At 46.2% G+C, this 19,288-nt stretch overlaps 2 protein-coding genes and 1 long non-coding RNA gene across 5 annotated transcripts; 2 read left to right on the top strand and 1 right to left on the bottom strand.

The window, feature by feature from the left end:
• Nucleotides 1-4,608: 4,608 nt before the first annotated feature.
• LOC127348889 (uncharacterized) lies at nt 4,609-5,748 on the top strand. Its single transcript, XR_011743225.1, has 3 exons — nt 4,609-5,076; nt 5,170-5,292; nt 5,367-5,748. It is a non-coding gene; the product is annotated as an uncharacterized lncRNA (long non-coding RNA).
• A 996-nt stretch (nt 5,749-6,744) lies between these two features.
• On the top strand, nt 6,745-7,830 carry LOC127295198 (uncharacterized). 2 transcript variants are annotated; one of them, XM_051325099.2, is made up of 2 exons: nt 6,745-6,916; nt 7,046-7,830. In XM_051325099.2, the coding sequence occupies exons 1-2, from the start codon at nt 6,764-6,766 to the stop codon at nt 7,562-7,564; spliced, it is 672 nt and encodes a 223-aa protein (XP_051181059.1). In that variant the 5' UTR covers nt 6,745-6,763; the 3' UTR covers nt 7,565-7,830. The 2 variants fall into 2 exon arrangements, with proteins under 2 accessions (XP_051181059.1, XP_051181058.1); XM_051325098.2 differs by having other exon boundaries at nt 6,745-7,830.
• Nucleotides 7,831-8,150: 320 nt separating this feature from the next.
• Nucleotides 8,151-18,160, bottom strand: LOC127295199 (protein ROOT HAIR DEFECTIVE 3 homolog 2). Of its 2 annotated transcripts, none has more exons than XM_051325101.2 (22): nt 17,907-18,160; nt 17,549-17,615; nt 17,344-17,446; nt 16,521-16,591; nt 16,338-16,401; nt 16,188-16,253; nt 15,810-15,857; nt 15,666-15,728; nt 15,538-15,594; nt 15,218-15,376; nt 15,019-15,087; nt 13,944-14,035; nt 12,722-12,800; nt 11,192-11,357; nt 10,632-10,756; nt 10,198-10,460; nt 9,999-10,095; nt 9,724-9,885; nt 9,533-9,637; nt 9,032-9,126; nt 8,831-8,927; nt 8,151-8,646 (listed from the first exon to the last, which is right to left on the bottom strand). In XM_051325101.2, the coding sequence occupies exons 1-22, from the start codon at nt 18,073-18,075 to the stop codon at nt 8,407-8,409; spliced, it is 2,457 nt and encodes an 818-aa protein (XP_051181061.1). In that variant the 5' UTR covers nt 18,076-18,160; the 3' UTR covers nt 8,151-8,406. The 2 variants fall into 2 exon arrangements, with proteins under 2 accessions (XP_051181061.1, XP_051181062.1); XM_051325102.1 differs by lacking the exon at nt 17,907-18,160 and adding an exon at nt 17,691-17,802.
• Nucleotides 18,161-19,288: the final 1,128 nt, after the last annotated feature.

The raw sequence follows: 19,288 nt of genomic DNA, 5'->3' as shown, positions 1-19,288 counted from the left end.
CGAGGAGACAGCCAAATAGATGACGTGGCACAAGTATGGGAAGAGATTCGTGGACGAAAACAAGAAGTTGAAGATGGGACATCCATCCGATGGTACGGCATGGAAGAACTTCGATACAAAACACCGCCTTAAGGCAGCCGAGGCTCGGAATGTCAGAATTGCGATAGCAACAGATGGCTTCAATCCATATGGTATGTCCAATGCCAATTACAGTTGCTGGCCCGTGTTTGTTATTCCGCTCAATCTCCCTCCCGGAGTCCTAATGACGAGGAAGACCATGTTTCTGTCGCTGATCATTCCAGGCCCTCATTACCCGGGGAAGAATTTGAGTGTCTACATGCAGCCGATTGTGGAAGATTTGAACCACTCTTGGCACCACGGGACATTGACGTATGACCGAGCATCGAAGACAAACTTCTACATGAGAGTTTGGTTGCAGTATACCATGCATGACATGCCCGGGTACGCCCTAACATGTGGATGGTGTACAACTGGTAAGTGGCCATGCCCAGTGTGCAGGCATCGGCTTGAGTTCCTTTGGCTACAGAAGGGTCGCAAGTATGTTGCGTTTGACACGAATCGACAGTTCCTCAAAAGGAGGCATCCGTTTAGAGAAGACAAAAAGAACTTCAAGAAGGGCAAAGTTGTGCATGAAAAAAAAGATGTGCCGAAGTTTGATGGTACACTTGTTGAAGCCGAGCTACGTGCTCTCGTGCCGGCAGCGACGCCAACTAGCCATCAATTTGAGGGATATGGTGTAACGCACAACTGGACTCACGAGGCGGCTTTAACGAAGCTCGAGTATTACAAGGACCTCGAACTTCCCCATAACATCGATGTGATGCACACTGTAAAGAATGTCGCGGAGTCCGTCTTTCACACATGCCTGAACATTCCCGGGAAGTCAAAGGATAATGTCAAGGCTAGAGTCGATATTGAGATCCTATGTGATAGGGAAAAATTACACATGAAGCATCCTATTGGCCGTCAAAAGAATTGGTTCAAGCCGCATGCCAACTTCTGCCTTGATTCCATCCAAAAGAAGGAGGCATTCAGGTGGCTCAAATACGTCGTGATGTTCCCTGATGGTTATTGCTCGAATATGAGTAAGGGAGTTAATCTTGCGACGGGAAAAGTCACCGGGCTCAAGAGTCACGACTATCATATATGGATTCAGCGGCTCATGCCGGTGATGCTTCGAGGGTATATCCCCGAGAAAGTCTGGCGAGTGCTTGCGCAGTTGAGCCATTTCTTCCGCACGCTCTGTGCTAAGCAGATATGTCCCAAGGTTATTGCAAAGCTACAAGATACAGTGCCGGAGTTGCTATGCAATTTGGAGATGATATTTCCGCCAGGCTTCTTTACTCCGATGGCACATCTCATTGTGCACCTCGCCAACGAGGCACTCTTGGGTGGCCCGGTGCAGTTTCGTTGGCAGTTCTGTATTGAGAGAGAGTTTAAGTATATTCGAAAGATAACTGGAAACAAGGCCAAGATTGAAGCATGCATAGCTGAGGCAATATGCCTTCGGGAGATGGCAGATGCCGCGACAACGTACTATCCCAATGATGTTCCCACTCAGCATAACCCGGTCACTCGTTACAATATCGACGTGCCCGAGAATGACCCCAAGCTACAACTATTCAAATTCCCCGGTGGCAAGGCTGGTAAAGGAACAAAATATAAATTGGATAACGAAGAGAAGGATTGTATAATGCTATATGTGCTTATGAACATGGAGGAAGTGATCCCATTCGTAAGGTAAAATGGTGAACAAATTACTTTGCAGCTAGTAACCTCGTCTCGGTCTAATGCTTATTTTCTCCTTTCAGCGAATTCACGGATGAAATGTGGCCGTATGATGAATTGCCCCAAACCTCGGAGATGGACACTCTACTGAAAGAGGGTGCTCCCGGAATTAATAAAAACTTTGTGACATGGTTCATGGAAAAAGTAATTTCTAATCTTTCCTCTTACATTGCAACATGTGACTTGTCCCTCTTATTACACGTAACTAATGCACACAACAAATTTGAAATGTTCTTGTAGGGCCGTGAGAGAAACGTTGATATGATAGATGAGTTGAAATGTGTTTCCCAAGGTTGTAGCCGTGAGGTGACCAAGTATGAGAAGTATGATGTGAATGGGTTTCGCTTCCACACAGAGACGCACCAGAAGGGTCGGCCGAATCCCAAAACGATAAATACTGGGGTCTTCACCAAAGGAGCCAACAAGTTTGATTACTACGGAAGGTTACAAAGTGTATACGAGTTGACATTCAATCGTACGAACGTGCAACTCAATATCGTCGTGTTCAAGTGTCATTGGTTCGACCCAATAGGTGGACAGAGAAGTGATAAGTCCATTGGGTTAGTTGAAGTTAAGCCTTCAACCACCTATAGCGGAGCCGATGTCTTTGTTGTGGCTCACCAAGCCAAGCAAGTTTATTATTTGCCCTACCCATGCCAGAAAGCGGAACTCAAGGGTTGGGAAGTCGTCTTCCAGGTATCGCCACATGGTAACCTACCGATTCCCTCTGAGGATGATTACAACAACATTGACCCCGTGACATACGAGGGGATTTTCTATCAAGAGGAACAGGACGATGGGGAATATATTTTAGAACCGTTTGTTCAAGAGGACCTCGGGAACGATGCAGAAACTCGTGGTGAGTCAGTGGTGGATCTAAAGGACATATCTATGCTCGAGAAGTTACTTGAGGCGAATGACAATTATGATGAGCCTCCACCCGTCGACCCTTCAACTTTGTACTCACAAGATAGTGATAGTGATAGTGAGCCAGAGAAAGAGAAAGAGAAAGAGAAAGAGACGGAGTATGAGAGTGAGCGTGAGAGCGATGATGGCTGGTGAGGGTCTTTTATTCTTAGTATTTATTTGTCAACATGCTTCTTAATTGCATTGTGCCTTTTATTCTTAGTATCTTCATTTTATTATGTCAACATGCTTCTTAATTGCATTGTGCGTTTTATTGTTAGTATCTTCATTTTATTATGTCAACATGCTTCTTAATTGCATTGTGTCTTTTATTCTTAGTATCTTCATATAATATGTCTTTGTGCTTAACTGTTTTATTCTTCTCAATGCAGGTGACTGGACAATATGAGCAGCGGCAAGGCAGACTCCGAGAGCTTGCTTAAGACGCTGGCGCAGGTGAAGAGGAATATTCCTAGACCCACTAGACGGAGTGATCGAGCCCCGGTGCAAAATCCGCGTTACGCCGATGGTACCGATGGAGGACGAGGACGACGAGGTGGAGGACGAGGACGAGGACGAGGAGGATGAGGTGGAGGACGAGGTGGCGGTGGGGTACACATGGACTTTGACGAGCCACCCTCCGCTTCTGGTGACGTGGCTCCTGAGTTGTACCTAGAGGGTCCGTCTAGTGGGGAGGTGGAGATGGAGACGGAGTCTACACACAAGTCAGACTCTAGGGCTGAGTTGGAGGTGATGGAGGATGGGGGTGCGCCGAAGCCCTTAAAGCTTCGTGGAGAAGCTAGAGTCCCCGATGCGAGGAAGGAGCCGAAGACCCATGATGACAAGGCCCTTATCATTCCTTCGAGCGATGAGTAAGTGTACTACTTCAGAAATTTCGAACATGTATTTTCATCTTGGGCATAATAAACAATTTGGCATGTGTACTATTGTGTGATTTATTTGCAGCAACTGGACATGGGATGCCAAGCCCCCCCGCATGCCTAACAGCTTGCTTGGGGCTCTGATTAAGAAGTTCTGGCCCGGCAGATACACTCCCCTTAGCACGGTCCCCGGTGGCGCGACGAAGCTAGCCACTACTTGGGCGGACTATGAGGATGCCCCTGCCGTAGGCTTCGCGACAGTTGCTGAGGCTGTGACCACCAAGTTCTGGGTAAGGCATATATTTCTCGAGCACCGTTCATAGTTAATGACCCTAATGTGCTAACTCATGACTTTCACAACTGATTTATGCATGATTGAAGTGCTTCTATCGTGTGGACCCGGAACATGAGACGCAGGCGCGTCTCACTTTGCGTGGCGCTTGCGAGAGGTTGACACCGCAGCAATGGTACAACCAAAAGTTCACCAGCGCTAGTGCCTTCTGGGCTAACAAGGGTAAGAGGGTCAAGAAGGAGTACTATGTTGGTAACCAGCCTACGGAGGAATGGGCAATGACCATTGAGGAGTACATGTCGGTGAGTAAAATGTCAATGAGATTCTACATTGCTGCTAAGTTTTCATTGAATTATCTTGAGCTGAGTATTGCGTTTTCAGGTTTGTCCCGAGTGGGCCGAGCAGCATAGGGAGGCATGGGAGGAGCTGATTAGGGCGAGGTGGCTCAGGCAGGACGAGGAGTTTGCAGCCGTGTCGAGGCGTAACATGGAGAACCGAGGCACCGGTGGCACACACTGCGCGGGAAACCGCGACTACACCCGCTTCAAGGGGAAAAAGGTATGTATATACATGGAACGACCTTCTTTCATTTCCCGTCATGTCTCATTTGTGGTACGCTTAACTTTTCTTTTCGCGATGCAGGTGGCCGAGGCACCACCTGGGGTGGTGCTTCATGATGCCCAGATATATGACATGATGCGGACGGCGAAGCCCAATCCCGCATTGCCTCAGCCACAGTACTACGGCAATGCCAAGGCCGCCAAGGAGGACTACTGCGACATGGTCAAGTCTCGTCACCCCGAGGTGGATGACCCCTTGAGCATTCCGGTCGACGAGGAGTCGTTGGTCCTGTCGGGGCACGGGCGTCCGCATGGCCGTTTCCCCTTTCTGAATAAGGCGGTCAAGCCTACCCACTCCACGAGCTACACGCGTCTCAAGCATACCCTCACCGCCGACAGCCCCCAGCCTCGTCCACGGCCTGCTCGTCCACCCGCCTACGATGTAAGTTTTCCTCATTTTCATCCTCTTTCCGGTTTTCCTTCCTACATGGCTAAGTGTTTACGAGATTCATTGTTTCTGAAATTGTAGCCTGAGTTCGAGGCGGCCTTCGAAGTCTGCAATGAAGCGTATCAGCAGGCCGCTGCCCAGTGGAATAGGCAGAATACGGCCTACATGGCGTATATAGGAGTAAGTCTGAATCTTTCTTCTCGCGCAAGTAGATGACAAGTCTCAGTTTGATGCTTTATTTCTGCAAAGCCTAACTTGTAACCTATCTTGCAGGAAATGATGATCTCTATGTCTACTGGTACACCGCCACCGGCTCGAGTTACCGTGGCGGGGGACATGCCTATCATGCCATCGAGGGCAGCTTTCGCTGCGACTTACTACGGATCCACACCGGAGGTAAGTTCTTTGCCAAACCGGTAGTTACCACTTGTCTTTGCCTCGCAAGTTGCTAACATGTAGGGAACATGTAGGGAACGGGATGGTCCGGGAACCAGGCATCGCCGGGTGGGCGCGAGGTCACACCGGTTCATGAAGGTGGTCGGTCTCCTGGGCGTTCTGCTGGTGCCTCTCCGTCGACTACTCCTGGGACTACTCCCGGTGCCTCTCCGTCGACTTCTCCTGGGCGTAGCACCGGTCCTTCTCCAGGTGGTTCTTCTGCAGCTTCTACCGGAGCGCAACCCCGGGCTGCTCGTTTCGCCAACGATGTGGGCGGACACACCCCGCCCGGGTCCTTCCTCCGCTAGTCAGCTTAGAACTAGGGTTTGCTTGCTACTACTATGTATGCTACTATGACATGACACTCTCCGCTCTCCGCTTGTATGCTACTATGTGCACCATGTATGCTACTATGTGAATTATATGCTATTTTGGTGAATTATGGCGAATTTGGTCGATTTGGATGAATTTGGATGAATTGGACCTGCTGAACTGCATTGCAATTGAATTGGAACAGGATTTTGGCTGAAACAGCAAAAAAACAGAAAAAAAAATAAGGCAGGGCCTACGCCGAGGGCAATGCCGTCGGCATAGACCCTGGCATAGACCATATGGTCAGGTCTATGCCGAGGGCAATACCCTCGGCGTAGCCCTTGCGCCTGGCCGCCCCACGAACGCGCCACGTAGCTGCATGCCCCAGATACATATGCCGAGGGGGTTGCCCTCGACGTAGACCCCCCAGCTGGCAGCGCCAGGTCGAGCCACGCCGCCTCTTCTCTCGCAGGAGCCCTGCCCTGTGCCGAGGGCGAGGCCGTCGGCGTCTCCGGCCCTCCGTTAACGGCGACGGTGCGACGGTACGTGGTCGCCGAGGGCACGTACGCCGAGGGGTGGACTTGGCCGTCGGCGTATGGCGCGTACGCCGAGGGCCAGCCGTACGCCGACGGCGTGACTGCGTACGCCGAGGGAGCTGGACGCCGACGAGGTACGCCGAGGGCTGCCGTCGGCGTAGCCTACGCCGAGGGCCAGGCGTGGCTACGCCGAGGGCAGCTGGCCGTCGGCATATCCTCGCATTCCTGTAGTGACTCGTCATGGCTATCCAGATTTTCGCTGGTGGCCAAAGACGACAAGCTCCACCTACTACTACACACCTCGGCACCAAAACAATCCATTCCCTACCTACACGCCCCCTTGCACGCACTCGCGTCCTGTGCAGCTGGAAGCTCGCAATGCTAGCCGCCAAGTCATACCAAACCCCGGGCGCGCGCGACGTGGGCTCGCTGCATGCCGCGATATGGCGACACGGCGTCTCGCAGCTTCCACGTTGCCGAGCGCATCGCCACGTTACCCTCGTCGGCCCGCGCATAAATACCGCAGCGTCTCGCCCATCCATAGCCATCTCATCGTTCTGCCAGACTTCTCAACGTAGCTAGCCATGGGTTCCCAGCGGAATGGTGGTGTGTTGTGGTGTCTCCTACTCGCCGGGCTCCTCCTGGTGGCTGTGGCGGCCGCGGAGGTGGAGGCCGGGCGGGACCCGAGGGAGGATGTCGAGTGGTGCAAGAAGGACTGCGATTGGAAGGGCGTTCATGTGGCGCAGTGCAAGAAGCAGTGCCATGAGAAGTACGGCCAGCAGGAAGATGGCCTCATGGAGGTGAGGACCGAGTGGGTGGATCTCGGACGGTGCAAGAAGGAGTGCGAGCGGATGGCCGGACAACAGGTGGCGCAATGCAAGAAGCAGTGCCATGAGAAGTACGGCCAGCAGGAGGATGCCGTCATCAAGGAGGTGAAGACCGAGTGGGCGGATCTCGGACGGTGCAAGAAGGAGTGCGAGCGGATGGCCGGACAACATGTGGCGCAATGCAAGAAGCAGTGCCATGAGAAGTACGGCCAGCAGGAGGATGGCGTCTTCAACGGGGTGAAGACCGGGATTGCGGATCTAGGACGGTGCAAAAGGGAGTGCGATGAGAAGGGCGGGGAGGTGATTGAGTGCAAGAAGGAGTGTCATCAGAAGTACGGCCAGCAGCAAGAGGAGAGCCACGGTGGCGAGTGCGAGTCCCGCTGCCAGAAGGAATGCCAGCACCACACCCACGACTACGAGAGGAAGCAGTGCATCCGAGACTGCAAAGAGAAGCAGCGCGGTGGCGGTGGCAGCGGCGCCGGTGGCCGTGGCCGCGAGGGCGATGAGCGCCAGCACGCCTGGGAGACGGTGGCCGCAGCCATCCTTCAGGCGGTGTAACACCGGAGGACGTGTGTACGTAGCTAGCTCTCCAGGGCCCCCTTGCCTCTCTACTGCCCGTGCATACGTATGCACGTGTTGAAAAGAATAAGTTGCGTAGTTGGCACTGGCTCTCCGTCTGTGGAGAGCGCGCTTTGTGAGGGGGCCGGATCGACCTGGAACTACTGGGAGCTAAGCAGTCGAACTTGGCCTGTGCTGATTAAATTAAGGCCTATGTTCATTAAGCTGATGACTGTGATAAATAAAGAGGGAGCATGCTTCTGAAATAGGCTGTACATTAATTTTTGTTTTCTGTATCTCACGAACCAGGAATGTGGGAGGAGCAGCTTAATTTCACATATATACCCGCAAGAACTAGGAAACAATTCAATTAAGGGGCTGCTTCAGTTAACAATGCCCTAGTGACAGGCCGTACACGCTGCTAGTACACACCAAATATACGAACCAAAGATATCGCGGGTTCATCGATCGGAGAGTATCCTACCCAAGATAAAACAAACCATGGCCACTGAACAGTATCACCAGTAAACATGCGTTGTGTATAGAACTATAGTAGTTTCATGGAAATTTGGTTGTCGGATATGTAACGTATATATGTAGTATTATGTAGAGTTCTTTTCATCCTTTTTGACACAATCATGTTCGAGTCTGCACATCCAACGTTACAGTTGATACACTGCACACGTAGCTACAGTCCGTGGATATTACCATATACTCCGTACTAGTAATCAGCAAACGGCCAACTTTACAGTTCATTCTACTGTTGATCTGCACATCAGGTCACAAAGCCCGCCCCCTGAATACTGAAGCGGCTCTTCCATGAGACGTTTGTGATAGCGGCTTCAAGACTCATTGTCACTGTTCGAGTCCACCGAGGACGATGAGGAAGCGGAGTCTGGAGAAGCATGGTAGTGCACTTGAGCGTGTTTCCGCGTCTGGTTACTGAAGCTTTGAGCATGGTGTGGCCCGGCGCGAGACATGTGCGAAGAATGCTTCTTGTTGTGGGTCATGTTGACGATCGCAGTTACGATCTCCATGATAGTGGGGAGAAGACTTGACGAAATGGTGAGAAGTCCAGACACCTGCAAATGGCAGCATGGCAACTGGAAATTAAGGTAAAAGTGAAATGGAAAAAATGCAATGGGTTTCTAGCTGTATAATGAAAATAGATGAGAAATTGCTTGGTAGAAACAACTTCGACTCGGCGTAATATCAAGGGAGAACCCTGGAACTAATATATGTCAAAAGAGGTGTGCAGATCCTTACATTGCCGTTGCGGAAATAAGCAGTTATGTCGTATTGCAACCATACAGCATAAGACAGTACAAAGGCGAGAAACAGCCCCAGAATATATACAGGGTTCCTGATCACGGTCAAAAGAAATTAACTTGATTAGCCCACCAACATCAGAAGTTAAAAGAGAATTCAAATATTCAACCATATAAATTTACTTCAGGAGACGATTACCTCAGAAAAAACACAAATTCGTTGAAACCAAGTATAGCAAGAAGCAGAATGGTCCATGCAGGTGGTAACCAGTTGCTACTACGTCTGTGTGCTTCCTGGCGGAAAGGTTGGACAGGAAGAATTCGATCAGCACACCACATACTGCAAATATACCAACATTGATATACCTAATAAACGTAATTCCACATAATGAGACTACAAGCACTAGTATTCAGAGTAACGGAGGTAGCTATGTGTAAGTCAGTGGGGGCCGCTGCCCCCCTAGACTTGGAAAAATTAAATGAAGCAATTTTTTTAGGGTGTTAAATGGGAAAACGTAGAATAATTTGCCCCCACCCCCAACGAAAATAAGAATTTGACTTTATCCTATCAATTCAACTATCAACGATCTAAATTATAACATAAATACCAATTTGCGGTCAAATAAACATAGACTACGGCTATGAAAGAACTGATTGATTGAATGAGCACTTGGGCAGGAAATGACCCAGGAAAACAGACCTGCATCGAAATTGCTTGTGCAAGAGGATACTCTGTCTCTGCTTTGAATTGCCTCCAGATGGATTTACACTGCACTGGTGTGATTAGTGTATCCTTTGGTGACACCTGTACGAAATAAAAGAAATTCCAATTTATTTCGCACTTTTGTGCCTTCAGAACTGTAGTAGAGAGCCAAGTATAAGAGTCAGCACCTCTTGCCACGTGCTTGAAGCAAGTGGATCGGAAGTGAACTCGATGCTCCTCTTTTGGGAAAGTGGTCCTCCATCTAAAAGGGAAATCATCAGAGCGCGGTCTATTTTATCTTGTTTTTCGTCCAACCGTACAGCTGCCATAACTGACATAAGTCTTAGAGCCTGAAATTTGAAGACGGTAAACAGATTATTATTTTTTGTACACGTGAATTTCAGATGACGGCGTCACCCAAGAATGGCAATATAGTAATTTTGGATATGTGAATCATCAATACCGCCAAGCGTGCTTCTCGGGTGATTGAACGTATATCTTCATTTGCTGTCCATGTTCTTGGCATTGAATCCTTATCACGGCTCAAAACAGTGGAAAACCTATGGATAAACAGAACAGATAGCAAAGATGTTAATGATATATGGGCGTTAGTGCCATCCTTACATTGCCATACACATAAGAACGAAGGAATAAAGTTCTACCTTTCTTTCATACGCATAAGAACGTTTCCAGCTTCTTCTCGAGCTTTCTTTTCTACTGTGCATCTTGCATATTCCCTTAATTCTAAGACCATTTGAGCAGAAGCTGTCTGGTCCAGCTCATACTCAGAAAGGGAATTTAAAAATCTCAGTATAGCATTTTCAGTCTCACGCCTATATAATCTCCTAATAGATGCCCAAGAGTTTCGGTTGCCAGTTTCTAGGATTGATTGTACAGGTCCAGAAAGTGCATCCAAGAGTTTTTTCTGCAATGTTCAATGATGAAGTGCAAAGCATGAAGATGGAACAAGTTAAAAACTGTCATGGTGGTAAAAACTTCTTACTGAAGGATTCCAGGAACTTGCTGTTATTTCAGAAAGAAAGGGGGAAGCATGCTGGGGTCTCGAGATTTCACTGTCCGGTGAATAGGAAAATACCTCATAGGTAGCTTTTAGTTCATCCAATTTTGCACTCCTAACAGATTCTGTATGAACCTCTACATGCTGCTGTAGTTTGTTTCTAATACTTGTACCATCCCAGTCCACATGTTTAACTACTGCATCTGCATGGAAACAAAGAAGAAATTGGTCAAAGTAGTTCATATAAATAGGAATATCTATTAAAAACATACACAAATGAGGAATACAAATTCCAGGAGTAAGCATATGAACCATGAATCTACTGCTTACAGCATGATCAACAAGCAAAAGCTAATTGAACTCGAAGTGCAATATGTTGCTGAGAGCAACCTTACATCCATTATTGTGAAGATAAAAAAATGAAAGCAGTATTAAAACATTAGAAATCAATTTCCACAATACTGCATATGGTTACAGGGTCACATTAATAACATGTCACCCAAATTTATCAATAGAACATCACTAATCATGTACATCACTACCTGAAGAATAAAGCACATGACAAGATAACACTGGTCAAATAATCGCCAAATAATTTAATCCTAAAGATATCTAGAGGCAGGTAGTTGTTTCTTTACCTCTCCATCCAACGTCAAACTCCACTAATGAAGACTGGGCACAGTAACGAGCTGTTGCAGCAAATCTCCCACCTGTCCTCAATGATTGTTCTAGATCACTTTTGAATTTATCGAGGACCGTGCAATGCAGATGTTTCACCACTGTTTCAAAAGCAGGATACGCGTGCTGCAGAAGATGAGACCAAGTGAACAACACAAGATAAAATGAAAACATCCCATTTCATTTTTCTAAGAATTGATAAGACACAGTATCTACTTCAGCTAACTTAATAGAACATAAGAAAGATTCTAAACTGAGTGTCTGAGATGTTTGCAAGATAATACTTGATACTGAAATATATGTACACAACAACAGCCAACAATATAAACTGGCATAGGCCAAGCACTGAGCTTGAGAAATTTATTCACCTAGACTGAATATAGAATAAGTGTATTATAAGTCAACTATTTTGAGGTCTTGTCTAGGTCCTGAGACTACAAAACTGCCATCTGGGTCCTGGATGTGCCACTAGTGGATCACCCGGGTCCAAATCTCCGCCTACATCTGCCATAGCTGGTACTTTGATGTTAAGTTCCATGCACCACCACTAGAACCAAAAGTCCGAACTTATGGAGAGAAGGTGGGCAATCAACATATACTGTAACACCCCCTCTCAGCCATGCTACACCAAAAGTCAAAGCCTGAGACTCGGTGCAGCTCAGCTCGGTAGCCGGCAGCAGCATATTGGCCATGACACCAGAGGTATGCTACACCGCACCAAGGCCACCGACTTCAACTTCAGCCATAAGTACGCAGCAGTGATACCTGCCACAGCATGCCGTATGGTGAGGACAGCCCCCTGCACTTTAGGAACTCAGCGGTATGAACACGCACATGTCCCCTGTCTGAAATGTCACCGGTCAACGTGCAAACTGGGACATCAAATGCATTGGGGCAGCTTTGGACCTGGATAATTCACTAACTGCACTTCCACCGCCTGGGACGATTTTCAAAGTTCAAGGGTCCATGTGAAAGACCCTGAAATAGTTTAAGGACCTATGATGTGTTAGGGATGTATAGTGCCTTATCCTAAGGGTTTTCTGCATATTGCCACACTTGTACATGTATTGGCCGTTGGCCCATGTGAATGTCAGGTGCTCACTTCACAACATGGTATTTGAGCTTAAGGTATTGAGTTTGAATCCTGGTTTTCGCAATTTATTCTAAAATTGTTGTTGCCCCCTCGTTGTCACGTATAGGCCTTTTGAGTCATACCTCACCGTTCCATGTACAAAGCCTCTTGAGCCTACTTCTGAGTCTACAACATTTGACTTGTCTTCCAATCGCGCGTGAGGGAGTGTTAAAGTGCATAAGTGAATTGCACTAGCGCTTATTAATTCGGAGTTTTGGTTGCGTTGGCTAGTGCATAAAGCTTGACATGGTATCAGACTAAAGCAAGATGGGCATCCTCGTAAGAAATCATCCTAACTGGTTACAATGATACTTTCTTCAAGTCAAGAGTGAAATAAGAGTATCAATGAGCAACGTACATGTAGAATATCCGATTCTAACTGTTGACGCTTAACAGTTCTGACACTTTCATCGAAGTACATGGCTTCCATGTCATACCTGCAAGAAAATGCATTAAGCTCAGACCATACGAAATAAATGTCAAGACCATTTTCTTCATGTGCTTTCAAGGATCAAGACACACTAAAAGAAACACCGACTAAAACAATCCAAACATCTCTACATTTGTACTACTTTGTAGTGCCAAAACACCCAAATAAAGTCAGTTGAGTCAGAACAAAAGAAAATGCTACAAGGAAATCATCATTGTAAAAAGCAAGATTCTTTACAGGTTTCCACCACATGAAACCGTACACCTCAGAATATGGTACAGTACAAACGAATGGCAGTATTTTTAAAAGTGAGGTAATCATTAAGAAACCGTACACCTCAGAAAAGGTTGCGGGTGGGTAGGATCCTAGACCGGGAAGGTACGGGAGTTAGTGGATGCTGCGATCAGGAAGCGTGTAAATATCCGTTGTGTCCACGAGACTAGATGGGCGGGCGAAGGCGAGGGAAGTTGAGAATACCGGCTTCAAGCTTTGGTATTCAGGTTTAGCTGGTACTAGGAACTGCGTAAGCATCCTCATAGATAAGAGCCTTAAGGATTGAGTACTGGACGTTTGGAGCTCTTCATTGGAGGAGAATCATTATGAACTATATAGCTTCCGAGTATGACTACTGCCTACTGCTGTTTAAAGAACATAAGAGGATATGACCAACATCTAGCCTCAGTTTGCGGTTGCTAAACTGTGTTGTGCTCAACTTATAATTTGCTATGAAAAGTAGAGCCATGGAGCAGAAAATTATTGGCTATCTGACAAGAAAAATAGGTAAAAGCTGGTTCAGAAAGCTTGAACGAATCCCTGGTAGATAGAGGAGCATGACAAACTAACGAAAAATAAGTGGGTGCATCCATCGATTGATATGTTGGGTAACAATTACTTTCCATATATGCAGTACATGAAATGTATCTAGCAATATAGAACCACAGAGTTAGAACGAAACAAAGACTGAACATACCGTGTGCAAGGGAAAAGCTTTAGTATTACACCTCTGAAGCAAACGAGCAGCACATAATAAAACTAACAGGTTCAGGAATTTCTTAATCGAGAAGACAAGCATTATGGATCATGACAGCCGAGTGATTATCTTAATTTTGTACAAAGAACGTTGCCAAGAAAAGTATAGTCAGTCACTCACTCTGATAGATAAGAATCAACAATGGCACTGAGCTTCATTCCAAAACCTGTTACTGGACCAGATTTTGCAGCTGCCTCTAGCTCCAACCAACCCTGCAGAGCGAAATATTTAATTCCCAAAGTACAAACAAAAGAAAAACTCCGCCAATTTTCTTTAGGCATAATCGGACCCCAGCATAAAGGAGGGGGTTGTGATAGGCTTGACGAGCCAACGTAAAAACTTGCCATTCCTATGGATATGAAAGCCAATAGAAACTTGTTGGGGGTGTAACCCTCTCAATGACAGCATACTGTAACCCAGGTGTGGTGTTAAATGAGCAAGGTCCAGGAAGTTACCCCCTTAGTGGAGCGCTACATCATCGTAAGGGTCTATGTAAGAAGACATAGGGATATGAGTATCCTAGACAAACTAGTTGTTGGGAATCTAGTCCTGAATGTCGAGCATCAAGAGACAATGTTGGGAGGACTTGGAGGGCATGGTTAGAAGCGTACCTACAAATGAGAAGCTCAAGGAGATATGAATGTTCAGAATGTTGGGAGTACTCATGCACCAGTGAATAGTGGGATTCGAAGGGTGGCGGCAATACGAACGATAGGGTGACCAAAGTTCACATGGGAGGAGGCGGTGAAAAGGGGACTTGGAAGGATTGGAACATAGGTGTATCCAGCATCCCTCAAGCCTAGGCACTTGCCCAAGCTTGCTGGAGGTGCTTCCTTGCATTTTTTTATTTTCATAGAAATTTGAACAAAAAAAATAGCAACTTAAGCCTTTAAATTTGCAATATGCCCAAGGCTCCCAAATGTTCCTGGGTCTGCCACTAGATTGGAATGTACCTATAGATTTGACACTTGATATGACAGCATGGAAATCAGCAATCCACGTGTCGGAACCTTAATTTACTTTTATTGTACTCTATTCTTTCTCTCTTTATTCTTTGGTTGCCACAAGTTTTTGTTGGGTTTCATCTCTAGCCTACCACAACTTGCTTGGTACAAAAGACTTTACTCGTGTTGTTCGGTAGCAAGAAGAAAAAATTAAGAACAAGTATAACATAAGAGTAAGTTACTAAGGTCACCTCATCCGACATAAAAGATTGAAGCCTTTCATCTGCAATCTCTTCACAACGAACAGTAGCAACCATGACCTACAAAATGCAGAAGGAAAGAAAATTAAACGTATAATTTATAATATAAAACTGTTTTGAAGCATGCTTATGTACCCAATGAAGTGTACTTGTCTCACAACACTGTCATTAGAAACCACAATAAACTAACCTTGTGAGCAGGAAGGTTTAGATCCTTATTTTCCTGTATTACTTTCCAGATCTGCATCGCACTAATACAGAAAGCTGAAGCAGGTATCACACCCCTTCTATCAGCTGCTAAACCGCTTGGAGCAATTGAGTTAATAAACCTGTTCCTGAGTTTCCCAACCTGCAAGGAAGTAACAAAAATTAAACGGTACACTACAAGGTCTTATCTCTCAAAAATAAGGACTAACTTAGATACTGACTCCGCAAACAAATCCCCTAAACTAAAATATAGCTGCAACCAGTACGTGAGAGAAAAGTAAAGTATATTATATTCTAATATACCTGCTCCTTAAATAGTTCTTCTTTCTCTTCATAACTTGACAAAGCAGTGACATCCACCTTTATATTGCAGAAAATATATGTCGGTCGATATACGCAAATCCCACTTTCAGTAAAACTCATGCACTTACATTAAAGAAATCACTTAGCGCAGCTTCCTTGAAGACTTCCGGTTTGGGAACAGAATCCCATATCTGGTAAAAACAGAAAATATATGATTATTACAGTATGACAAAAGGGAAAAGAAAGGTGAGCAGAAAATAAGACATGAACACCTTCTGAATATCCTCTGTTAGAGCCTGGGCAAGATACTCTACAGGAGTCTGCAAAGAAGAGGAAAATAATAACGAAGCATGAGTACTGAATGCCACTCAGTTGGCTAGCGGCTTCTGCGCTCGCTAAGCCCCATCATGGTTCGAGGCCTGGCCTCCCTGTGGTGCCCCACAGCTGTTTTTATAAATAAAAATGTCACGGGTGCTATTGCCTGTTGACCAAGTTATTCCATATATGTTAAGCATGGATGTGTGCATTGAATCATGCAGAGGCCAGCGGAGAGTTCTCTTCCGTAATCTAAATAAATACAAGTTGAGCAGATCTGAATGCAGAGGTAGAAGAATAAAATTGTGTGTCTCGGTTTCTAGAACTGTACAAACCTTTGTTTTGTCGCGAATCACAAGTAGCAGTGTCGTTTTGCGAGGGCTGAATAAACGCATCAGAACCTTAAATAGACAAAAAAAAATCATAAGAATAATTTCATAATTAGACATAAATAGTACTCCATGTCTCACTGCAACTGAGATTACCTCAAATATTGTTTTCAAAAGAGGTCTGTTAGCAGCCTGTTCTCGGCCTATGTCATGACACCACCTATAGAGTGCATATTTACCAAGCCACGTGATTAGGTTGAGCAAAATTGCTCTCTGCCCATTGCACTAATTTAGATATAAGTCACCAACAAAAGTATACTGAACAACATCACAACTCACAAATTTATCATAACAATATCTGAAACTGCAAGAGCAAAAAGGGCACTCTGCTTCTCAAAGGCAGTATCATCCTGCACAAATAACAGACACTAATAAGAAAACGTCGCCCTTAGAGAGGAGATAATAGATAATACTAATCAGTTAAAAAGTGGAAACAAAAGGTAAAGAGCCTCACTCAACAAAAGAAACGTCAAATTTATGGTCAGAAGTCAGAAGTCAGAAGTGACAGGGTATGTATGGTTTAAGTTGATGGATTCATTTTATAGAACTTGATACTTTGTAGTAATACTTTTTATAATAAATATGGCTCCGTGCATCACCAAATGCAGTGCTCCCTCCTTTTCAAAAAAATAAAATAACTGATGACTGAAATTCTAGTTCAAACTGTCGTAGATGGGGGGATTGATTACTTGCATTTGCATCTATAGCTCAAGATCAATTGCTTGTATTTAGGCTGCAAAATAGTAAACTAGCTGTACTACTCCATTTATAGCTTGATGCAACCACGAGTACTGATAACCTCCATTCTGTGCTGGAAACAAGAGCATAAATACTACTTTTGAGGAATTTAATAAGGTTACTAATGCGGCATGTGAATGGCAGCCATTTTCTTCTCAGCAGGTTAAACACTTTGTGGTACAGAGGAAATAAGTTACGTGTACTACTTTTGAGGACATGAATCAACATATAAGAGACAAAGGACTCAATGAATGCTAGAGAATGAGGAATATATGGTTCATCCACACAATCTGGCATAAAACAAAGAAAACTGAAAGCAGAATATCTGAACATCGAACAGATTTGCAAGCAGAAAATGATTCACCTCCCCTCTTTCCCTCCCATCCGTCCCCTCCAAATCCATAACGACAGTGAAGGGCTCAATGCCAACAGCTTTGGCAACCCACATTCCCTTGGTGGTCTGGTTCCTGGCAGCAGAAGCAGAGCAATAAGTAACACTCAATTCCACATGCTTGCATGCATGCCACTAGGAAATGGAACAACTGAAGAGAAGACGACTCAGCCTTTACCTCCCTTTCAAGGCATCCATCTCGGTGAAGCTTGTCCCGAAGAGGTGGTTGAGCAAGGTGCTTTTCCCTGGTGGGTGAACAAAGTAGCCATCAGGAACTCAGAACCGCTAGCCATCAGGAAATTTTCGAATTGATGAATTACCTAAGCAAAACCGGTAACTACTGCCCTACGCAATCATCGCACCGTAGGAAACGAAACGGATCGCACGTTACTCCAGGAATGAAATCAAATCGCAGACGACGCGCACAACGGGAACGGGTATTCGTGTTAATTGCCTGGACACAAGCCGATTTTATCGTTCCCACCGCCGCAAAAAAACGTTGGCTAGAGGAGAAGCCGTAGGTGGATAGCACTCACCGCTGCCCTGGGGCCCGAAGATGGAGACGACGACGTAGGAGAGGCCCCGCGAGGCGAGCCCCGCCGCCGCCGCGAACCGCTCCATCGCGGCGCCGTCCATCTCCCCGTCGGCGCCCACGACCTGCGTGGCGGGGCACTCGGGGCCATTCGCCGCCGCCGTGGCCGCCATGGGAAGCGAAGGATGGAAGCGAGACGCTTGGCGCGGAGCAGGAGGGAGAAGGGGAGAGAGAGAGAGGAGACAGGTGGCCGCGCGAGGGGGGCCAGGGTTTTATGCTCCATTGGTTTTTAACGGGAAGGAGAAGAATGGCGTGCCACGGACGGATGGCGAAGGCGACCCGACTCGACTAGAACGGCCACGGCGATTTCCATTTCGCCACACCTCTATCTAACGTTGCTTTTGTTCAAATATTTTAACGGAATACACAAGGGACACGCATTCTTCGAGTGTATGTACTGCGAGACCATCGACACAATTTTAACTAGTAAAACTATTTTTTTTAAAAAAAAATTGGGTGTGCCTATATCTCACTTTTGACCCGAGATTTTCTTAAATATCAGTCACCTCACAAAAGTGCAACTACAGTTTAAAAAAAAGTGCAACTCGGTTCAGTTGCACATTTCTGACAGAAAAGTACGATTGCACTTTTTTTACAGAAAAGTACAACTCAAACACTTTTTTGTAAGTGATTTAGATTTGAGAAAATTTCAGTTGACTGAGACATAGAAAAATCGAATAATTAACCGTAGTATTCTCATCTTCTCATTTCAAAAAAAAACTCATAAATGGTCATGTCATCTTACGAGAATTTATATTGTCGCGGATATGACCACGGCAGGTGCTATATGGTGCAGCACTTTATTGATGCAGGGGTAAGGTGGCGTAGCCATCTACGGAGCGAGGTGCACAGGACGGGTTTTACCCAGGTTCAGCCCCTCGGAGAGTAAAAGGCATACATCCTACTAGATCTATTACTCAGTGGAGTTTTACAATTGAGTGACTCAGTCGTCCGGAGGAACGAGAGCTATGGAGGTGAGGAAGAATGAGTGCGGATCCCTTCTAGGGTTTAGCTCGGGGGTTTATATAGGCACTCCCGATCTAGAGTTACATGAGGATAAGATCGTATCTCAACAATCACTATAAGGCCGGGATCCTTTATCCCGCGCCCAAGTAATGTACAGCTTCAGTTGCCTGCGCCTCCGGGCCAGTCGCCGTTCTCCAAGGTTCAAGCCCAGTCGCTTGGGGTTTTAGGCCCAGTCGCCCCATCCAACTGGACCCCTTCTTGGGCCCTCTCTCCTGTGGCGATTGAGACTAATGGTGGAACCCCTTAGGTGTATCCACATCAGTAGTCCCCGAACGCGTCGTGGATTGGCGTGGAGTCGAG

Source organism: Lolium perenne, chromosome 4 (genome assembly GCF_019359855.2).
Source record: "Lolium perenne isolate Kyuss_39 chromosome 4, Kyuss_2.0, whole genome shotgun sequence".
NCBI lineage: Eukaryota > Viridiplantae > Streptophyta > Magnoliopsida > Poales > Poaceae > Lolium > Lolium perenne.
Note: the sequence above shows the minus strand (reverse complement) of the source record. Positions and strands in the feature narration are given on the sequence as shown.